At 40.1% G+C, this 12,864-nt stretch overlaps 2 protein-coding genes across 5 annotated transcripts in view; one reads left to right on the forward strand and one right to left on the reverse strand.

The window, feature by feature from the left end:
• GPS1 (G protein pathway suppressor 1) overlaps positions 1-858 on the reverse strand; it is a 25,251-nt gene extending 24,393 nt beyond the window's left edge. Inside the window, exon 1 of one of the 3 annotated variants that reach the window (XM_075216782.1) lies at positions 727-858. In XM_075216782.1, coding sequence (XP_075072883.1) covers positions 727-759 — 33 coding nt within the window. In that variant the 5' untranslated portion in view covers positions 760-858. The remainder of the gene's footprint in view (positions 1-726) is intronic. The other 2 variants (XM_075216780.1, XM_075216781.1) reach the window with 2 other exon arrangements.
• Positions 837-12,514, forward strand: RFNG (RFNG O-fucosylpeptide 3-beta-N-acetylglucosaminyltransferase). 2 transcript variants are annotated; one of them, XM_075216783.1, is made up of 9 exons: positions 839-1,007; positions 2,015-2,469; positions 3,368-3,416; positions 3,667-3,769; positions 5,702-5,855; positions 8,472-8,557; positions 8,636-8,801; positions 11,055-11,140; positions 11,223-12,514. In XM_075216783.1, exons 2-9 carry the CDS (start codon positions 2,068-2,070, stop codon positions 11,299-11,301), a joined length of 1,125 nt encoding a protein of 374 aa, XP_075072884.1. In that variant the 5' UTR covers positions 839-1,007; positions 2,015-2,067; the 3' UTR covers positions 11,302-12,514. The 2 variants fall into 2 exon arrangements, with proteins under 2 accessions (XP_075072885.1, XP_075072884.1); XM_075216784.1 differs by lacking the exons at positions 11,055-11,140; positions 11,223-12,514 and adding an exon at positions 9,527-11,047 and having other exon boundaries at positions 837-1,007.
• Positions 12,515-12,864: the final 350 nt, after the last annotated feature.

Here is a 12,864-nt window from a genome sequence, read left to right on the forward strand (position 1 = left end):
CTTATGATCTACAGAAAGGGGTTCGCCAATCCATGTACAAGAAATGCTTGGTGATCTCAACATATCTGTGGGCACAACCTGTCTATAGCAAGGAACAATACATGTTGCAGAATATAAAGATATTGAAAATAGCATAAAATAATATCATACAACATTCATATAGGGTACATAGGGTGGTGGTAATTTTAGGCATGTTTTGATAGGGGCAAGAAGCACCCGATTCTGTATTTGTACTCAATATAGATCTGCACTGGATGAATGTTTTGGAGAGTATCTATGAACACCAGTGCAAAAGAAAAGGGAGGCATTGTCCACAGCAGCAAGATTACAGAAATTCATATGCCCAATGTCTGGATACATGAGCCCTGTGCTGAAGATCTTTATGTGCTGGTCTCTGGAGATGAACTACATGAACTCACTGAGCTGTCAACTCCATGTGACAGGTATCTATTAAATGAATCAGCTTACTATAATGTGTAGGTATGAGCACACCCTCCTGCAATGTTTAATCACCTTTCTTGTGTATCAAGCAAAGTTTACATCCAGGTATAATGTACTCAGGTCATTAACTGTCATTGTCTATACTTGAATGTCAGACTATATGGTGACAGGTATAATGTACACTGATAGGAAATGGGGAGCTGTGCACACTAGTGAGATGAGTTTCTGTAGCTGGGGTGACGTGGTTATGGCACCGAGCTACCCAGTACACAGGCGGTTTCTGACCTGCAGGTTGAACACTTGAACCGGGAGCGGCATCTTCCCCCTCGTTCTCCGCTGCTCCGGCCCCGACCATCAAACCACTTCCGGATTACGCGCGTTACACTTCCGGCGTAGCCAGGCGCACGTCGTGACGTCACACTCAGCGGCTGAAGACACCGGGGTAGAGTGGAATTGGCAGATGGTCACATGAGCTGTGTGACGCCATACCGACGCATACATATGACGTCATCCTGCCACCTCAGCTTCTTATTGAGCGGTTCGGGGCTGTGTGCGTGGAGATAGAGGTATGGTGGTGGGCTGGGACTATTAGGTCCATGGCAGCTGGAGAGTTGTGTATTTGTGTCCTATACAGCAGGCAGAGTCAGGTGTCATTGGGGTATAGTCCCTGGTGTGGAGTAGTAATGACAAGTGCCCTCTGTGCCTCATAGGTACCGCTTATAGGATAGCAAGATATTTCTTCCAATTTGCTACCAAAAGAAAGTCCCAATGATTTCAGAAAGAAAAATATAATTTAAAATGTGTTTGGTTTCACAAAGGAATGAAAACCGGTTTCCCTAGATAAACTAATACATCCCAAAGTGAAATTTAGTCTGGTAATGAAGTGGAGTAAATAAAGGGCAAGTTATTTGTTACCATAACTTCCAACATGACCCATTTACAGCATTTGCTATTGTATGCTCCTGTTCGCAATTGCATGTCAAATTCTGTAAAGCTGGGTACACACTACAGAAATTTCGACCAACTTTTTATGCCGAGCGATTTTTCGGTCCATGGACTGCATACACACTAGCCTTGTTTAGGACGATAAAGGGAAGAGTGGACGTCCCTTTAGCGACTTTTTACAGCCATGTTGTCGTGAGCAATGACTGTAATTTCGTACTCACTGTTGTGGATCGGTCGGAAGTTTATACACACTACACAGTGGAAACGAGATTGGAACAAAAATATTAAACGGGTTGACCAACCAAATGAGGCGATAATTGTCCATTTGGGGAGACTTTCGACCATTGTGTCACTGCACACACTGACCCGACTTTTGAACGAGCGGTCGTATGTCGGCTGTTTCAGCCGATTATTGGACGAAAACAGTGTAGTGTGTACCCAGCTTAAGATGTGGAAAATCGTGTGAAATGGGGTATTTTGGAAGGTGATGACTGTGAGTGGGGTGTGAAAATTTGTGTTTGGTAAGTGAAAAGTACACAAAACATGTATGGTAAGGAACACTTATGACATATTAATGTTTTGATGCATTTAGTATCTTATAATATTACAAAATTATCTTTTTCGTCAGTGTCTGCAATGCCGGAGCTGACTGACCTGAGCCTGTCTCCAGAGGGCTGAAGGATGAAGATTTCCTGCATTGGATTGACCAAGATCTTCTTCCTGTTGTCTGTGTCACTCAGTCTTGTTTTCTACTTACTCATTCCTTGGTGGCAGTATGGTTTACCAAAACCTCACCTATTGCTAGCCTGTAACCTAACCTGTACCAACAGCTATCGTGAACCTCTGCTGGAAGAAACCAGAAATCCTCAGCAAGGACACAATCAAAGTGACCTTTTTCAAGAATGGGAGAGCTACAGCGTGGATGCAGAATCCTTTCAAAGCATTGAACTAAAAGATGGACTTCATGTAAGGCAACCTCTTCAGATAGAAGATTTATTTATTGCAGTAAAAACTACAAAGAAATACCACAGGAGTCGCCTGGACCTTCTTTTGCAAACCTGGATCTCCCAAGCAAAGTCACAGGTGAGAGACTGATGGATTATGGAAGCATAGGGAAGAACTGAGATGTGCAATTCTAGTTTGAGCAAAGAGGGCTGAATAAAACACCACTAGTGTTACTACAATTGTTACATTATACTCTCAAATAGTGGCTTATAAAAATAGCTCTTGAGGCAATTACTCTGTAGCCACCTGATATATGTCCTAAAATAATGAACGGGATAGAAGGATGTCACTGGAAAGTGTGAAAACAGCTGTTGATGCTAACACAAAGAAAAGCCATGTAGAGTAGGTCAGGGGTTGACAACCCCTGGCACGCGTGCCAGACGTGGCATGCTGACCACTTCTGTCTGGCATGCCGGAGCTCTGCAGCTGTTAAACTAAAGAAACTGAAGGTGGCAGAAACAGATGCGCAGCAGCTCCGTTTCAGTTATCTTTGCCTACTTTACTGAAGCAGCTCCTATGGAACGAAAGATGCTGACTCCAGAGGCAAGTATGTGGTATAACAGGAGCTGGGGGCACAGGTTTGTGATCTTTGCACAACTATGTGGCATAATATGAACTGGGGGAACTATTGTGTGGCATAACATGTGTGTGTGTGTGTGCAGCTGGCACACCTGGGCTTGAAAAGTTTTTGCCGGCGCACTGATAGAAAAAGGTTGCTGACCCCTGGTGTAGGTGGTGGCAGGTGAAGCATCACCACTGTCCTGATGGCTGGTGTAACCTATCCAAAGAGGAACATCAACCCAGCTTGTCATGTGTTGCAGAATCACATTTGTCCCCTTGAGTTTTCATTATTTAAATTGATAGATTTAGTTAAAAAATATATAGTAAATGTATAGTGTAATAAGTTTTTCATAATCTAAAAAGGCAATTTATGTTTAATAAAAAAAATAATTTATGTAGTTTATGTCCTAACCAGACTTTCATATTCACGGATTGGGAAGACAAAGAACTGCGTCAGCAAGTGGGTAAGTGAGAGTATGAAAAGTAGTGTATGTATGTGTGTATATATATATATATATATATATATATATATATATATATATATATATATATATATATATATATATATATATATATATATATATATATATATATATATATATATATATCAATATATATATATATATATATATATATCAATATATATATATATATATCTCAATATTTACATGTTAAATATTAGGTATTTCAGACATCATTTTTTGCCCTTTTCAGGAAGTCAGATGGTAAACACCAACTGCACTGCAGTACACACTCGACAAGCTCTTTGCTGTAAGATGGCTGTGGAATATGACAAGTTTGTGCAATCTGCCAAAAAGTGAGTAGTAATCTGTTTTATTGTTCCAATGCATAGGTATGAACCCAGAATCTAAAAGACATGCTTATTTTTCTTTTCTAGTCATTATGTGCCACAACACATTATGGAATTATATTTGGAAAATAGGATTTTATTTTTTCGTATGCACAAAACTAGCCACATTGCCAAAGATGAACAAGCATGGCAGCTCCCAAACACTGGAGGTTGGGATTGTGCACCCCACTTAAATGTATCTGTTGCCCAACTTTCTCTTTTTTTGTAAGCAAGAAAACATCCTTTACAACTGGAGGTTTAATAAAAGCATTTTCTTCTGTTTCCTTCCATTCATGAGTTGTTCCTGCCAGCAATGTAGTAGTTCTATTCTATAGAAGGGTTTTTGGTTTTTTTTTGCAATTGTTTCTTTTAGAACCTATTACAGACTCTGACTGCACATAAAGACTCTGACTAAATTGAAAATAACACTGTATTGTTTTGATTTACATCGTCAACACAGGGCAGAAGCTAACAGAGCTGGAGGAAGTATTTTCTCAAAAATGTTAGGGGAAAGTTAGGGCAGTTATTTAGGATAGGACTCTCTGGTTCTATTAATGGAGATTGGGCAATGTTAAAATAAGTTTTTTTTTTTGTTTGTTTTTTTTTTTTTTTCCTTTTTTGGGTATGGCCCTTAATGTTATACTCTCTAATAGAAAGCATAAGCTGTTAAAGGAAATGTCCACCTAAATTCCCAATATATAATGGTAGACCTCCTTCTCCCAACTAGCTCAACCCAAGTGGCCTGATTTTTATTTTATTTGTTTGAAACTTCAGCACAATCATTGTGTGTTAAGAGCACTGAGTGGACCGCATTGTTTGAGCGGCTTTTAACATTTAGTGTTTTATATCCTATATACAAAGGCATATTAAATAAGAGTACACCTCAAGTGTGACCACTATTGCACTATTGAGATTGGTTCCAACGTACAGAGAAATAATTCTGTGAAGCTTAGAACTTTGGGACGTTTTGTTTTAGTAATTGCTATTACACAAGTTCATAGCAATTGTCATTAGCGCCTTACAAAATAAGAAGCTTTTCAGAGAAAAGTAAAGAGGAAAGATGTTATACATAGATAGAATTACTTTTATTTTGATAATCCTTAAACAGATTTGTTAACAATCCAGAAAAGCCTTACTCTAGGACAGGTCTGGCCAATCTGTGGCTCTTCAGGTGTTTTGAAACCACAAACTCCAGCATGCCCAGTCAGCTATCAGCTGGCTATCTAATGGCAAACTTGTAGTTTCACACATCAGGAGAGCCACAGGCCTGCTCTAGGAGATTGGTTATCACATATGAACATTTGACATTGCATACACATACAGAAATTGACCAACAGTAGACAAAAATCTGAAATTGCATAATTTCAAACCACAAAATGAAAGGCAAATTCCTTGTAAAAGTCACAATGTATGTAACCCATTAAAATGTTTGACATTTTGTTCATTTATTCTGTTGACGGTGCATATCTTGCTGGACACGCAGGAGATTACTATCTGCGACTATCAAAATCTTTTCCTAATGTGATAGTTTCTACAAAGCATTGCTGTGTTACAAATATCAGGACTTGGGACAGTTCATTCTCTCCGTAACTAAAAAATATCTCTGCATCTTTGGATACAGAGAGTTGAGATCAAATGGTGTATACAAGAGTATCCCCCATCTAGCCTCAGTCTTATCACTCATTCCTGCTGCAGTTCCCTTGCACTGTAAATTACTCAGAATTTCCATTTATTCACTACTCCAGGCCTGGTCAACCTGTGGCACTCCAGGCCTGGTCAACCTGTGGCACTCCAGGCCTGGTCAACCTGTGGCACTCCAGGCCTGGTCAACCTTTAAATGGCTTCTTGGAAAACCATGTTGTATTTCAGTAATACCCTTATTTCGTTTCTGCATTACAGGTGGTTCTGTCATTTGGATGATGACAATTACCTGAACGTGCGCACCCTGCTGGAACTGCTGTCTGCATTCCCACACAGCGCAGACGTCTACGTGGGAAGGCCCAGTCTAGATCATCCAGTGGAAACTGTGGATAGAGTCAAAGGTGATGGTTCGGTGAGTGGGTATCACTTGGCTTGTAATATGCTGAGAAATAAGTTTATTTATACGAAACATTAGGACCGCAAAGAATTGTAGCGCTTTAGAGGAAGGACAAGTAGAAAGACTGATTGGAGGTTTTTTTTTTTTTTGGAGGGGGGAGGGGTGTAGCATCAGTGTTTATAGCTACATTACCTTCTAGTATAACAAGGTTATGCAAAGCTGAATTTTGTGCATTGCCCTCACCGCACACACACTTCTCCTATCACCTCTGTCAGGATACCAGGGAGTTAAGGCTCTAGGTAACCCTGGCATTTAGGGGTTCTTAGATCATATAGGCAAAGAAAGGGAGACAATACAATGGTATATTTATTACAGAAGGAATATGCACAACTGTAAACAATAGCAAACAACTATGAACAGTTAAACAATACCCAAGGGAACATCAGGCTTCAAACAACCACCCACAGTATCCCAGTGTACATAATCCCTTAACGAATATATCTATTTCTGTTGTAAATTTAAAAAATGGTCCTGATGCATTTGCCGCTCCAACTGCAAAGAAGGTACACAAATATACTGAGAATACATTGTTGCCCTGGCCAAGTGGTTTAAATCAGTCCTCTGGACAACTTGCAGGTACAAGACGCTATACAGGTCTATGAAAGATGCCTCTGGCCAAGTTGGTTTTTGAATTTCGGGTCAACTTGTGTTGGAAAGTGTGGCTGAGGCAGTTCCTATAGCAACCTCAACTGTGGTACACAAGTCTGCTGAGGGTCCCTTGTGTCCTGCCAAATTGTAACTCCTATACTTTTAATAACCCTATTCAATTCCTGGCCAAGCTGTTGCCAAAGTCTGTAGTCCTGATGCTGTTACTGGAGCAACGAAGCATTTTGGTCAGCCGAAGATGGACTCCAGGCCAAACTGTGTGTTCACCACCTCCCAGCTAAGCTGGTTAACCCCATAGATATCTATCCTGCAAGTCCCATATACTTAAATTTCAGCTCCTGGCCAATCTATAGGTAGATTCTTGCGACTTAATGGTCAGACACTTGGTCCAAAGCTCTCTACCACGACAGTAATAGTCTACACTCCAGTCGCCTTACTACAGGCACATCATGTGGGAAGCTCGCAATCGGCTCTAGGTGGAGCAAAGTATCTCAATGCAGGAAGTTCCGACAAGTAAGCGGCTAAGACACAGGATCTAAGGCAGAAACCACAATCTGTTTAGTAGTAGACTGAACTCCACCATGATGCCCTGGGTCCCCTTGCAGGAACAGTCCATCTTTCCCACGATTGAAAGCCCACCCCACAAGTTTAATCTAAGTTCATCCAAGATGTCATTGGCTCACAAATACTTCGGGGTTGGAGATGGGAGTGAGCAGAGGTTATCACCAATGGTGTTTTCCCCCTTGCTGGTCTGGTGCCCAAGAAGTTCCAGAAAGAATAGCTGCTCAAACCAATTGCTTAGTGACTTAATCCTGATTGAGTTAGAGAGCCTCCCTATTTCAACTCCTTCCATGCTTTTATAATGTAGACGGTATATTGGATGGTCCAAACTTCCTGTTTGCAAGATGGGAGGGTACAGTTGGCCAGGCCAATGTTATGTCTCAGTGAGTATGTTGAACCTACCTGGCTTTATTTAAGAATGTGGTGATTCAACTTAAGTCCATCCTGATAGGCGTTATACACAGTTGTATATTATCCCAATGAGATGATGAAACTAAAATTAAAAAATTAAATGTTCTTTTTGAGCGCAAAGGGGGAGGGAAGGGAGAAAGAATTTTTGATCCATTTTGGACAATCTCTTATTTCCGCTATAGGCTCACTGTTCTGGTCCCTATTTGTTTTGATTTCTTTTTTGTTTGTTTGTCTACACTAAAAGGAAAACGTTTTGTTTCCTTTATTATTCTCCTGGGATTGTTATGTTTCATTCTCAGTGACCCATTATACCTACTATGTCCAGTATTGTATCTGTGCTGTTGAAAATAAAGAGTTTAAAAATAAATGTTCATCCAAACTGTTTCATACTTGCACGTTACTTCTTGCATAACAGGCCTGTATCTGTCGGGTCCATCTTGTCACAACCTTCAAATCCCTAATGTCAATCTTATTAATATTTGCTAGTCCTCTCATGACACAACTGCGTAGGGAGGTGCCTGCTGTCTTTGGAGTTGTAACCATATAGGTTCAAAAATTTCAGACTGATCGCACAGGACGCAGCCGCAAAACCCTAGGTTTGCTCGTAATCTATGTAGATTAGGATACAACGATACCTGTGTATGCATCGTCATCTACTGGACACAACTTGTTATAAGCGATTTGAGGCTAGTGGCCTCTTTCAAAAGTAATTTATTGTCTTAATTTAGTTAGTTTCTATAGAGCTGTAGTTTCTGTGATTGAAAAAAGAGAAATCCACATCCTGCCTTCTGTGAGGACTCCTGGCCATTGCTTCCTGTTGTGGATGAAGAAAAGGTAGCTAGCAATAATATTTTAGACACTGTGGCTACCTTGATCCATTGGTTTTTGTCCAGTTTCAGCAGACAAAGCTTTTGCATACAGGGCTATACAACAACCAAATTATCTTGTGATTTGCTATGTCAAAAATTTACTTTTTTTGTTGTTGTTTTTAAGGCGACTCTGAAGTTTTGGTTTGCAACTGGTGGAGCTGGGTTCTGTATCAGCCGCGGACTTGCTCTGAAAATGAGCCCCTGGGCTAGGTGAGTGGGTTGGTCATGTCATAATGTTTTGCTCCTGTGATCTGAGAATGGAAACCTACTCCTTTCCCTTGTCTTTAGTATGGGGAACTTCATCAGCACAGCGGAGAAGGTTCGACTCCCTGATGACTGCACCATAGGGTACATTATTGAAGGAATGCTGGAAGTAAAAATGCAGCACAGTAATCTCTTCCATTCACACCTAGAAAACCTACAGAGACTCCCACTGAACTCGTTGCTACAGCAGGTAAGGGCTGTGTGACTTGTCTAGGCTTAGATTTTAAAACCGCAAACATGGGGCCATTGACTGTAAGATCTTGTACCTGTCTACCTGACATACTTTGTACATATTCCTTTCTGTTGACAGTGCTAGGACATTCAAATTGTAAGAGGCTGTCTTCTTGATTTCTAATACAGTCTTTTTGCGCTTCTTTTTTATTTCTATCACATTTTTAATTTTCTCGTCGTCTTTTTTGCTTTCAGAAAGATTTCTTTTTATAATATGACAACTTCAATGTACAGTTTATTGTCATGATGCTGAATGTATATGTAAAAGTAATTTAAAGTTTGCTGTACAATAAAAAAAAATTAATAAAAGAAAAAAATTGTAAGAGGTTAATAATGAGTCCACAAAACCCAGTATCGCGTCATTCATGGTTGTCGCTGCAACTAGCCCTGTTGCAACTGTCTAGTCCTCCCTGTTGTCTGTAACTTAAAGTATATATGTTGTCAACCTTCATTGATTAGCTGTTTTGTGGACTGAAACAGTATTCTTTCAAATGTAGTCAATGAATTGGATACCAATGTTTTTTTTGTTCTTAGTGAATAGGTAGGGTGCATTCTCATTGGTAAAGTTAAAAATTATATATATTATATGTCCTAAACTATGCTTATGCCAATTGGACTTCGGTATAGATTTCCCAATACTGGTCTTCCAGCATTAAGCTTCATAGACAATCTTGAAATTTACAGGCAGTCAGGCGTGTGATAGACCTTGTGCAGATTATCAGTCTGAGACATCTCCCGGCCATGCTCCTCTCCCTGGACGCCGAGAAGGCATTCAACCAGATTTCATGGGACTTTGTTTCTTGCATTGAAGGAGTATGGCTTCTCGGCTGAATTCCTGCAAGGTATAATTGCATTGTACAACTCCCCATTGACCAGATCTGCTTTCCCTTTCTAATGGGACAAGGCAGGGTTGCCCCTTATTGCCCCATGTCTTCGGTTCAGTCCTAGAACTCCTGGCGGCGATGATCCGGCAATCAGCTATGATAACGGATGTGGAGGTGGGACCTCGAGAATTTAAGATTTTCTTTTATTATGGACGATATCCTCCTCTCCCTCACAAATCCCCAACATTCTTTACCTGCCCTATACAGACTCATAGATGAATGTAGTTCTTTATCAGGCTATAAAATCCCCTTTTTCCAATCTGAGGCCATGTTCTTTCACGTCCCCTCTCCCCTTATAACTTGCCTACAAGCCAGCTTTACCCTGCGCAGGCAGGCACACAAGGTTAAATATTTAGGAGTATACATTACATCTTCATACGGAGGGCTGTTTCCTGAAAACTTCTCCTGGCTAGAATCAAACAGGACCTCGAGGTGTGACAGGGTTATATCATATCGTGGCTGGGGAAAGATTATCGCCATCAAGATGAACCCGATTCCCAAACTCCTATACCTCCAGACCCAACCAGTGAAAGTACCGGACTCTGTGTTCCATGCCTCCCTAAAGCAGATAGAACACTCGCGATTTCCTCACTCCCATCTCTCAAATTTTGCTTTTCAACTGAACACGTGCCAGGCTAGATACAAACTATCCACTACTGTGTCTCCTTTGACTCCACTTTGGAACAACCCATGTTTTCCCCCTGGTACTTATCCTCTACATTTTAAGTAATGGATACAGGCTGGAATACGGGTTGTTTCTGACTTGGTTGTCAATGGCACATAGGCTTCTCTCTGATCTCTACCAAAAATATGAACCTTTCTGCCCAATTTTCAAATTAAATTTTTTTTTTTTTTTAACTTTTTATTAGAAATCTCTTTTTCCAGTAGAAAAGGCATCAAATTTTTTAAGATTCGACATTTTGCTGTGTCCTTACCTCCTCCCGATATTCTAAGGGCCATAACGTTTTTCAAGCACGTATGCTTACACTCCCGGCTCACTAAAGGGATGATTTCAGTTATGTATACATGGCTAATAGAGACCACCTTTGACGCACAGGGTCATCATGAAAGGAAATGGAATAGAGACTTTTTATTTCTCCCACATCAAAAATTGTCACTGGTTTGTCATACATTCAAGTGATGTGATACAGAAGGGTCAAACACATTACAGAACAGACTGTTTTGTGAATGGTTTGCTGAGCGACTAATCTGACTGCAGCGATTCTTATTACTATGGTTATGAGCACCTTGTATTCTCATTTTCTCAAGCCACAAAGTGAAAACAGCTGGGTACACTTTAATGTGTTGCTCTTTTCTTTCTCATCCAGGTAACTCTGAGCTATGGCGGTCCTGAAAACAGAAGGAATGTTGTCCGTATTGCTGGGTATTTAAGCCTAGAGCAAGACCCCACTCGGTTAGTCTCATCAATTCCCACCAAGTTCACTGACTTGCTCTGTAAATTTATTTCACTAATAACTGTCTCCGTTTTCCTGCAGATTCAAATCTGTTCATTGTCTGTTGTACCCTGAAACACAGTGGTGTCCTAACAGGAAGCCTCCATCCTCTATGACGTGACCTCTTTCCCAGCTAAAATGTATTAAATGATTTCTATGGTCTGCGAATGAAGCAAAACGACAACTCCAGCGGTGTCTGCACTGAAATTATGTTAATTTTAGGAGTGAGCAGGCTCCTTCTATCCCATTTTCTTCCATTTTGCATGAATACATTTTGTACCATTAATGTTTAGGTACTGGTGCTAGTGTTATGAGGAGATGCTCTGAGACAACTCTGACATGTTTTCCATTCATTGCTGTGTCAGTATGGCAGCTACACTGCTCCGATTGGAGAAGCCCAGTATTCTACAATGCCAGTTTGACACTAGCCTACAGCATACATTTTTTTTATTTTTATTTTTTACACCTCGTCTGGTGCAGGGTGGGTGGACCTGGTGGTATCACTCTACAACGTCCTGTCAGCTACAATCAATGTAACACTGTCACATAAAGAATCAACTCATTTAAAGGACTATTAAACCTAAAATAAAAGGTGCCTTTATATTTACATGAGCGTTTGCTTTCAGAAATACATATGTAAAAGTGTCACATACCGGATCTAAAGGTGTTTGACATATGGGGCTGTTTTTTCTGAAATTTATCCAGGTGATGGACAAGGAACTATTTATTGAGCGAGGTGGATAAGTCTGTGCCAAATATCTGAACATTTGTGATGCTATGGCAATTTTTATATATATAAATGAGTGAATGTTTGCAATGGTATAGTGGCAATAAAATGCCACATATCATTACGTCCAGTGTGGATTGGAGTAGTGCAAGTTTATGTGATTTCCATATTGTGAAATTGACTCCAGAAGGTTGCTATGTTCAAGGTAACACATGTTTGTGGGTTCAGTCCTACAGTACATGTTTGCTGATTATGTGGGTAATATGATGCTTGAGAACTACTGGTATAATTTCATTAAGATCTAGAAAATACTTTGATTTCATTAACAATTTTTGGTTTTTTTTTTAAAGTTCCATATTTGAGAAAAGAAAGAATGCAACATTTAAGTGTGCATATTATGGTGTGCTCATCTGGTTATGTATTTATGCATTTGTCAAGACATGCCCGTTTTATTTTTGATTACTGTGATTTTGATATTGCTTTGTTTTGCTTCTTTGCTTGTGTATGGGCAACCTCACTTTATATTTTTAAATTTGCACATGCTTCCATCATGGATTATCTGTAAAGCATTGCTTGTATGTAAATAAAAGCTATATTTTTTCCTATAGCTGCTGTTTTTATCGTATGTATCATCATCATATATTTATATAGTACCACTAATTCCACAGCGCTGTACAGAGAACTCGCTCACAACAGTCCCTGCCCCATTGGAGCTTAGTCTAAAATCCTTAACACACACACACACACACACACACACACACACACACACACTCAGAGAGAGAGAGACTAGGGTCAATGTAATAGCAGCCAAATAACTTACTAGTATACTAACCTACTAGTATATTTTTGGAGTGTGGGATGAAACCGGAGCACCCAGAGGAAACGCATGCAAACACGGGAAGAACATACAAACTCCACACAGATAAGGGCATGGTCGGGAATCGAACTTATGACCCC

The sequence above is a fragment of the Mixophyes fleayi genome, chromosome 6 (assembly GCF_038048845.1).
Source record: "Mixophyes fleayi isolate aMixFle1 chromosome 6, aMixFle1.hap1, whole genome shotgun sequence".
Taxonomy (NCBI): domain Eukaryota; kingdom Metazoa; phylum Chordata; class Amphibia; order Anura; family Limnodynastidae; genus Mixophyes; species Mixophyes fleayi.

Excerpts from the sequence above, each read along its gene's own strand:
- RFNG (XM_075216783.1), top strand. The coding sequence starts at position 2,068 with ATGAAGATTTCCTGCATTGGATTGACCAAGATCTTCTTCCTGTTGTCT. Across the intron at positions 5,856-8,471 it reads GAGTCAAAGGTGATGGTTCG|GCGACTCTGAAGTTTTGGTT; the intron begins GTGAGTGGGTAT and ends GTTGTTTTTAAG. Across the intron at positions 11,141-11,222 it reads CTAGAGCAAGACCCCACTCG|ATTCAAATCTGTTCATTGTC; the intron begins GTTAGTCTCATC and ends GTTTTCCTGCAG.